The following is an 8773-nucleotide window of genomic DNA, read 5'->3' as shown; positions in this document are numbered from 1 at the left end:
CGTGCCAGTCGACGAGTATCGGACGAGTCGACTCTGCTCCAAGCACAATGAGCAGCACATAGAGAGGACGGGTCTCGGGGAGCAAGCGGATGAGGATGGGGGGACCAGTCAGAGAGCGCCAGACCTAATTCACATCCACGCCCAACGTGATGCCAATGGCACCAAGGGACCATCTCTTCATTCTGTATTATACTGCAACAAGTGTCATACAGTTTGGAACAGAGATGTGAACGCGGCTCGCAATATTGCGTGGATATTTTGGCGGATGCGGGTCTATAGCGGTGGGCGACCGCCGAGGTTCGGCAGACGTTGACCGTCGTTGTCATTTGTCGTTGTCGTTGTCGTTGTCGTTGTCGTTGCTGGCAGTGGTTCAAGGAAGCTGCTAGCAACTGTTATTCGGTGGTCTAGGGTTATCCCACTTGCGGGACTAACCTGGATGCACCAATACTGCTACCTCATCTCTACGCTTCAAGATCATACATGCAAAAACCAGTTTATGCATTACATATAGCTATGGTAAACTTATAGAGTGGTATCTTCTTGCCGATAATGGTCTATGACTAGTCTGTACATAAAGTTTGGGGAATAACCGCCCCTATGCAAAGAGTTAGCATTCAATAAAGCGCTCAGAATCTACGATAACTTACATATTAGTAATGCATAGATCCACCGACTCTGGTGGGACATAGTCATACAGAGGATTCACAACGTTCACTTTATCCACAAGACTACCTATACATTTTGATTAGGATTAGCTCTGTACTGGCAGCACAAAGTGAAACAAGCTGATTCTTACCGTCTTCAAACTCCAGAACTTTACCGGTATCTCCAACTTCAATAAGACTCTCGATGTCGAATGGATACATAGGCGACAACTTATATAGCCCAGTACAAACGACAACCGGCGTTCTGTGCACATTCGCACATTGACAAATCATTGCCGCGCCGGCAGATGCCAAAAGTCCTCCATTCGCCAAAACTAACCTATATCAGCCTCATTCTCCCTCCAAATTCCATCTGCCTTTGACATACCTGCATGTGTGCCTAGGATAACCTTTCCTACCCGTCCCATAATCGAATAAACCATGGCGTCAGTGATAACAGTTGTTTCAATTCCGGCTTCTGCCAACTTAAGTGCGAACTCATGAGTCTTCTCAACGTCATTGGGAAAGACTTCTACAACCAAAACTGTAAACTTCCGTTTCTGCGCGGTTCTCAATAGGAATTTTAAGACCGTTCTTGAGTTAGGAGTAGGTGTAAGGATTGTCTCACTACAAGCGGGATCAGAGGCAAATTTCTGCAATAAAATTACGAGAGCACATACTTCTCGTGAATCATTTCCACGCCCATGCTCGCGATGCTTTCATCTATACTCCTTAGTTCATCAATAAGCTCCTGGATCCCCTCAATAATATATGGCTTCAAATCTTTCTTGATCGATCTGCCGGTACCATCGTAGAGACTTTGAGAGTGCGGATTGGGGCCGTATTCATCGTTTGTTGATAGCAAACTAAACATAGAGGTAATTAAGGGGGAATTAATTGCGCCTTAACAAGTTAGACCGATCGACCCAGGTCCACCTAGTCGAGATATAATTACCATCGCCAGACTCTGAGTCGTTTGTATCCTCCGACTCTTCGCGAATTAAAGCAAGGACTCGTCTAATAATATTGCCGCATGCAAGCTCTGGGAAGCAGTTAGCATATCCCGCTCCTGCTGCTTCCTATGTGCCATTGCAATTACCTCTCGGCTGTGCACTTTGTAATCGTTTACCCAGGACTTTGATCTGAGTAACTAGTTGATCGATATGCGTCCACCTAGCCGCTGATAAAACGCGCAATAGCAATTGAGAAGTAGCGAGTGCGACATTATATGATCCCTGGATCTGACGTCGCTTGATTTGCCTGCGTAAATTTAGCACTTTGTGAAGGCACAAATTATTAGTTATCAGGGCGACTGCAACTTACGCGACAAATGCCTCTATATGAGCATTTAAATCCTTTTCTTTAGAAATATGGGCACCTGCGGCCAACATTATGTTACTAGTATATACAAGTCGTTCTTGAGGTGTATTAGGTGCTAAACAATGACCGTATCTGAAAGCTCAATAAATTTTGGGGCTCCATTTAAAGTTTCGACTTCGACTTTGGTGATCGCCGGGTAAGATACGAGTAAAGGCAACTGCGCATATAGCGCTGTAGATGCAGAACAGTTTCCGCGGTTAATGCGGGAAGGCTATGAGACTCTGGAAACTGCCAACGAAGAGGTAATAACAGTTGAACTTACAGCCAGAGCAATTGCATCCTACACAGCAATAATGGCGAATGCACCCGCACCAGCCGTATATGGTGGAGGTATGTAGGATTTCCCTGGCGTTGCTCGTGATGAGCGAACATTCTGACAATAATCTAGATGAGATCTCCGCGTTGGTGATCGATCCAGGTAGCTCCTGGACGCGCGTCGGATTCGCCGGCGAAGACACTCCAAAGGTTGTCATTCCGACATTTTACGGAAAAGCGGGTGATAACATCTATGTTGGAGATAATGATCTACATAGTCCTCGACCCGGGATGGAGATTCTGAGTCCGATGAGTGACGGATGTAGTATGTTACGGTCATCGATTTGAGGACTACAACGACATATGCTGATCCTTCATGTAGTTAATGACTGGGAAATGACGGTGAAGATATGGGATTATGCGTTGTCTAGGAGACTGTACACTGAGGCAAAGGAACACCCACTGCTTATCACTGAGCCGTCGTGGAACCCGCCCAAGGATAGAGAAAAGACCACTGAGGTTGCTTTTGAAGAGTTTGGCGTCCCAGCGTTTTATCTGGCCAAGGAGGCCGTTTGCTCGGCGTATGTGTACAGTTCACTATGTGCAGTCAAAGCACTGCTAACTATGTATAAAGATTTGCGTGTGGGAAGCCAACGGCGTTGGTAGTTGATGTTGGTAGCGCAGTAGCGTCAGTTACCCCAATTATCGACGGCTTAGTCTTGAAAAAAGGTACACTTTTGAGAAAGCATTAAATTACAGCACACTGTTAGCTAACTGTCTGAAAATCTTATAGCCACGTTCCATAGTGACTTTGCCGGCGACTTCATTAATTCCCACATAGCAGCATTGTTTAAATCGAAGAATATCACACTCACACCACACTTCATGATCGCAAAGAAAATTCCAGTTGAGATTGGTCAACCTCCGCAAGCAACTCTCAAAAGTTTTGATGGTCTGACGGAGAGCTTCCTTGAGTTTCAACGTGCCCGTATTCTCAATGAGTTTAAAGAGAGCACAAGTGGCGTGCTAGAGCAGTCATACAACGAAGTAATTGCCAATATTCGACCAGCCAGGCCATTTGAGTTCCCGGACGGCTACAATCTTAATTTTGGCGCTGACAGATATGTCACTACTGAGCCACTATTTCAGCCGCAAGCGTACCCGCTTCCAGATTCGACTATTGATTCTTTCTCTCAAGGCATTACGGAACTTATCACGACCAGTGTCAACGCTTGTGATGTTGATGCCCGTGCCAATTTAGTCAACAATATTGTCTTGATTGGAGGTACTAGTTTGCTTCAAGGATTTACGGAGAGGACCAACATTGAGTTAAACCAAGCGTTCCCCGGTATGAAAATCAGAATACAAGCTCCAGGAAATTCCTCAGAGAGAAAATATGCTGGATGGATAGGAGGTAGTATTTTAGCTAGCTTGGGCACCTTCCATCAGGTATGTGACTTAATTATTCTGTACTGTTTTATAGCGCTGCGCTGACGTAGTTGTCTAGATGTGGATCGGCAAGAAAGAATACGACGAGATCGGTCCCGCTGTCGTGGAGAAACGATGCAAGTAGATTGTTTATATAGAATTGAAATGTACGATAGTATTGTATTATCTTTGTGATCGTGTAGTTTGACTAGTATACTATGTAAATTACATGTATAATGTAGCTACTTACAGGGTAGTGTTGAGGGATTTACATTCGGACCACTGTGGATGCTTGAAATAATGGCAGCAACCTTTCTTCAAATGTAATCTACTAAGACACCTACAACTTAGGTGCTCATAACGTCCACTATGGAAGACAAGAAAGTTTTCACAGTATGCAATCTTCTGCTTCGGGGTACACAGATAACAGCAGGCATGGCTACTGTTTTCTTTTCCATCCTGCAAATTGAGGATTTAATTGAGTCAACCCCACTATTCGCTAGATCCGAAGTCTTTCATTCGAGCGGTCTCGATATTTGTGAGACCTCTCTGATTGTCATGGTAGTGTCAACGGTCCAATGATTGCGATGATAAGGGGACTGATGTTCACGACTAGGGAACATTTAGTGTTATTGTTGCGTCTTTCTTAGGCGCAGCAGGCGTCTCGTCGCGCATGGAAGGTCAGCTTCGTATTTACATGCGACCATATAGACTTATTGTCACGGATATTATATTCTTGGTTTGTTGGGCATTTTCAATGCCAATGCTGGTTATTGAATATCCAGAGAACAATCAGAACTTCGTGATATACAAATTATTACTTGCATCTTGCGTCATCAACCTGTTAGTGCTGACAAATTCACATCCGTTATTGAATACTGCTAATTCTTATAGAATATCTTGGAGTTCATCAACAGGTTTGGATTGCTGTCAATTTGGGGATTTACTTATTTCTGAAAGTGAAAATGCGGTTGATGAGGACGCTACAGTAATTCCACAGTCGACTATATCTGGATTGGAAGACGGAACACTTAGATTAGTGTGTGACAAACTCGAGACACCAAAACCAGAAAACGCTATAATTAGAACGAACGCGAGGTACTTATGGTGACCAATTCCAGCAGTATAGAAAAGGCTTCATGAACGGCCTTAAAGTGCGTCCACTTTATCGATTAGTTCTAGATATAAGAAGGAACAAAACCCAATCATATACTATACCCTCTCTAGAACTTCTTTTATTCCGACCAGCTCTACATATTATATTTCTTTGATGATGCGCTTGGCGGGTACCGAATGATAATCCATTATATTGATAATTAATGACACTTTTGTTGAAACGAAGTCCTGCAACTGGCTAATATACACGAGAATTTTTATAATCCAATACACTAACAAATAATTTATATCTGGTATGTCCTGTCTAAAATCCACGTCCGCCTCGTCCGCGGCCACCACGTCCGCCTCTGCCAACACCTCGTCCTCCTCTCGCACCACCTCGAGCTCCACCCCGCGCTTTCGATCCTGGCTCCCCTCGTTTCTTATTCTTGGGCTTTGGCGCGTCATCGACCAGTAATGTGTCCAACGGCAGCGAATCGGGTAAAATAAAATATCGAATGTTATTGCCTCGAATGTTTATATAGTCGAGGGATATCGGATCTCGATCCTTGATAGTCATCTTAACCGTTTTTAGTGTCGTATTCATCGTAGGTGCAACGGATACTATTGTTCCCGAGACGATTGTGCCTGTTCATCAGTTAATTAGTACTGGAGTGAGTTCAGACCATGGCGTGACCCCCTTTGAGGTGTCGTAGCCTCCAGAGACCTCATAGGTACTCAGTAGGATCCCATCACATACCATTCTTCAGCTCTATCTGAACCGTCTCAGACGTCAACTTCATAAGAAACCTACATCTCTCAGTTATACATCTCAACTTAAGATGTTATGATCGGCTCTTGATATAAGAGGCCGTTAACATGTTATCATAGCAAAACTTACCGAACCAATTTCATTTTTGTAGTTTATCAAAAGAACTTCGTTAATATATGCGCCTAACAGATCACCGTGCTCGATCTATGTGCCTCGTCTTGTTCTGTCACAAATATTTCCGTTGTTTGGTTTCAATTCGAAGATTTCGTCTAACCTTGACAAGCAATGTGCCATTTACCCCAACCCTAGATTTGAGCTCTGCAATATTTTGTCTTACGCAAAACTTTAACTTATATGATAGCAAAAACTAAGTAATAGAACCGACAATAACATCAATTCCATTGATTCAGAAAAGTATGTACATGACGTGCCTCCACGAATAAAATATGAACAATTCGCAAATTCTATCAAAACAGACCTGAACAAGGTCGTTAGATTACCGGCCTTTCCCATCGGGAATACCTTAACTTGCCAACTTAACATCTCAAATTGATACCCTGTCTTGCCTCCTGAGCTCGTACCTCGAACATGATTTGGACGCCTACGAATAGGCAGGCCGATGTGAAAAGGAAATATGGGATGCCTTCTAATGTCAGTATCACATAGCAGTAAAGGAAAGAAGGAAGAAGTACCAGTCCAGGAACTAAAAATATCCCTCAGCATATCTCTCAGTCCATCGATCCCCACTGCAAACCCTACGAGGTTGGCTAACATCATCATATAAATATTCGATACTGCACCGATCGCGCACATATGCCGATATATTGGCCGGGACCTCCACTGAGTAGGTAGGTGGTCAGCACTTCTAACGCAAAGGTTCCGGTAGTAGCACTCACCTTCTTAGCTGGAAAAACTAGTTTTGCAGCAACTTCTGGGACAACGAATAAGGTAATCAGCCATCCCCAAGCTAGTAGTCGTAATTGAATGTCATGCCAAAATGCGACAAAGGTAAATACTATGAGCATGTTGCGTATGGGGTGTTTGGCTCCTCCAAGGGGAACATATAGGTATCGGATAACCCATCTATGGTAACTCTTGTGCCACGCTCGCCAAAATGCTGAGGCTGAGTAGTTGTTGCTCATGCATCGTATCATATTTTCTGGAGGATCTATTTGATCAAGAAGTGCCCATAGTCGGAAAAATCTCCAGGGAATTAGAAGCTAAGTTAATGTAAGCAAATGATTATGGACAAGTGGGAATCACATCGCGCTCACTCACCTTAAGCCAAATGGTCTTCAAATTAAAGAACCCGACCATGCTTATCTGAAGCGCAGAAAGCCCTTCCCATACTCCGACACTAGATAATGCCACGACATACATATAATGTAGCAACCATTCCATAACGAGAATGCAAGCCAAGACTCGCAAACCATATAGTAGTGTTCTCTTCTGACTAACAGACGGAAGAGAGTGTTTCGACTGATAAATAAAGTCGTTAAACGTCAAAATAGGGCCGGCAATGTAGAGGGGTGTGTAGACCAGGTATGCAATGTAATTGAAAAAATTATAATCTGCATTTGGAGGTCCAATGCTAATCCGATCGCTTTCTGAAACCGCATCGTCAAGGTGTTTCTTCTATACCCATTAGGTAAAAGTTGAGCCAACAACTTACTGCACTCACCTCAATGTCATTGGGATTAGCTAGGCTTTCATAGTAGTCATAATTGTAACTGATCATTCGCAGCACTGAAAAATTAAAGTTGACATCCCATCTCGGCAAAAGACCACAGTAAATATCCTTGTTGTATATAGTTAGCATTAAGGACGAACAGTATATGGTCATTTGCATACCAGAATACCAAGGCCGGGAATCACGGATCCAAATTTATAACCTTCATACCATTCATTCAGGAACAGTATTATAATGTTAAATATCCACGTAACAATCATTCCTGCTCGTTTGTTAAATGACTTCGAGATCAGAAAATTTACCACGTAGATCGCCAAAATCTTGACAGTACTGAAACCATGCAAGACCGCCAAAAATATTGCAGCAAACCCAACGTCGAACAAAAGTCGCCGAATCCTGAGGGCATTAGCTGTCCTCCTTAAGACATAATGCAATACGACAGCTCCTGCCAAAATTGGCAATTTATTCCTAAATCCTGCGTATTGGGCATCAGAATTATCCTAAACACAGTATCTTAGTATTTACTGAAGTACAAGAGTCATCGAGCCAAGGATACTCACCACCTTCCTTCCTAATATCCAGCCTTGTGCTAGTTTATCTTCGTACAAATGATAATTAACACTCTTCTCTGCGCAATGTTAAGTTAATATACGGCGGCGTAAAATTCATATTCCATAATTACCATTACTCGCACTCATAGCCGCCAAGAACATTTGTGGAACAACCGCTACGAAGATGATGTAGTAGACGAAGAATTCTGGTGTCCGCCATCTTGATTGAGTCGCGTTTCTCTTATTCTGGTTTAATTTATCGTGTGACTCAGGTATCAGTCGCGTGTCTAAAACCTCGAGAGAAAATAAGTATAATGGATTTATCATGTTCGCTGATGTTCTTCGGCTCAGCGCGGCCGATTGTAAACACAACTATGGATGACCTCTCCCAAAATTCTATGAAATTTACCAGGAACCAACTACTATAGCTTGCAAGTCCCAGGGAATCAATTCTTTGTCGCTAGCAATCTGACGCAGCCATTAAACTGATCTTGAATTGTGCTGGCGGTGATGTACCATTGGCGTCGCGGCAAATATTAAAATGATATGAAGGTTGGTTCCACTAAGGATGGAACGTGTACTTGCAAAACTCGTGCGGCTCAGACTGTGCACGTATGGAGCACCTCTCGCCCAGGTACCAGTTTTTTTTTTTTACGTAGTGTAGAGCCCAAGATCTATATTTTCATCATATTTTCTTCTTTGAAAGAAACCGGAAACTCTAGTCGGGCCCCTACTGCGATGCTAGGTACCAGGTTACGTCGGCGTTCTAACAAGTGGCCGTCTCCACATGAGTTTCAGGACCTTGCCTATATGAAATTTGTAGGATTAAGATTTCTCGAAGTTATAACGCTGTGACGTGAGCGAAATGCACAGTAATGAAGTCACATCTCAGACATATGAGCTGCAATTTTTTGTAGTTGGCGCGGTTTATTTCACTGTCCAGCCATAATCGTGCGAT

General features: G+C 43.3%; 5 protein-coding genes across 5 annotated transcripts; 2 read left to right on the top strand and 3 right to left on the bottom strand.

Annotated features, from left to right (window-relative positions):
* Positions 1 to 393: 393 nt before the first annotated feature.
* V1513DRAFT_448795 (initiation factor 2 subunit family-domain-containing protein) lies at positions 394 to 2097 on the bottom strand. The gene is made up of 8 exons (XM_066898576.1): positions 1968 to 2097; positions 1744 to 1904; positions 1600 to 1686; positions 1325 to 1547; positions 1033 to 1271; positions 797 to 979; positions 648 to 732; positions 394 to 595 (listed from the first exon to the last, which is right to left on the bottom strand). Exons 1-8 carry the CDS (start codon positions 2033 to 2035, stop codon positions 523 to 525), a joined length of 1119 nt encoding a protein of 372 aa, XP_066752417.1. The 5' UTR covers positions 2036 to 2097; the 3' UTR covers positions 394 to 522.
* Positions 2098 to 2275: 178 nt separating this feature from the next.
* On the top strand, positions 2276 to 4031 carry V1513DRAFT_448791 (actin family). Its single transcript, XM_066898575.1, has 6 exons — positions 2276 to 2354; positions 2413 to 2604; positions 2662 to 2860; positions 2914 to 3008; positions 3073 to 3728; positions 3787 to 4031. Exons 1-6 carry the CDS (start codon positions 2318 to 2320, stop codon positions 3850 to 3852), a joined length of 1245 nt encoding a protein of 414 aa, XP_066752416.1. The 5' UTR covers positions 2276 to 2317; the 3' UTR covers positions 3853 to 4031.
* V1513DRAFT_448785 (uncharacterized protein) lies at positions 4032 to 5056 on the top strand. The gene is made up of 3 exons (XM_066898574.1): positions 4032 to 4268; positions 4324 to 4550; positions 4602 to 5056. The coding sequence occupies exons 1-3, from the start codon at positions 4077 to 4079 to the stop codon at positions 4816 to 4818; spliced, it is 636 nt and encodes a 211-aa protein (XP_066752415.1). The 5' UTR covers positions 4032 to 4076; the 3' UTR covers positions 4819 to 5056.
* Positions 4994 to 5840, bottom strand: V1513DRAFT_448781 (uncharacterized protein). Its single transcript, XM_066898573.1, has 2 exons — positions 5704 to 5840; positions 4994 to 5612 (listed from the first exon to the last, which is right to left on the bottom strand). The coding sequence occupies exon 2, from the start codon at positions 5407 to 5409 to the stop codon at positions 5128 to 5130; it is 282 nt and encodes a 93-aa protein (XP_066752414.1). The 5' UTR covers positions 5410 to 5612; positions 5704 to 5840; the 3' UTR covers positions 4994 to 5127.
* On the bottom strand, positions 5841 to 8404 carry V1513DRAFT_480304 (MBOAT, membrane-bound O-acyltransferase family-domain-containing protein). Its single transcript, XM_066900327.1, has 8 exons — positions 7947 to 8404; positions 7825 to 7892; positions 7426 to 7764; positions 7256 to 7372; positions 6853 to 7209; positions 6471 to 6794; positions 6267 to 6414; positions 5841 to 6217 (listed from the first exon to the last, which is right to left on the bottom strand). Exons 1-8 carry the CDS (start codon positions 8140 to 8142, stop codon positions 6111 to 6113), a joined length of 1656 nt encoding a protein of 551 aa, XP_066752413.1. The 5' UTR covers positions 8143 to 8404; the 3' UTR covers positions 5841 to 6110.
* Between the last annotated feature and the right edge of the window lie 369 nt (positions 8405 to 8773).

The sequence above is a fragment of the Lipomyces chichibuensis genome (assembly GCF_038497645.1).
Source record: "Lipomyces chichibuensis strain CBS 12929 unplaced genomic scaffold V1513scaffold_27, whole genome shotgun sequence".
Taxonomy (NCBI): Eukaryota; Fungi; Ascomycota; class Lipomycetes; order Lipomycetales; family Lipomycetaceae; genus Lipomyces; species Lipomyces chichibuensis.
This window is presented reverse-complemented; position numbering and strand designations above follow the sequence as displayed.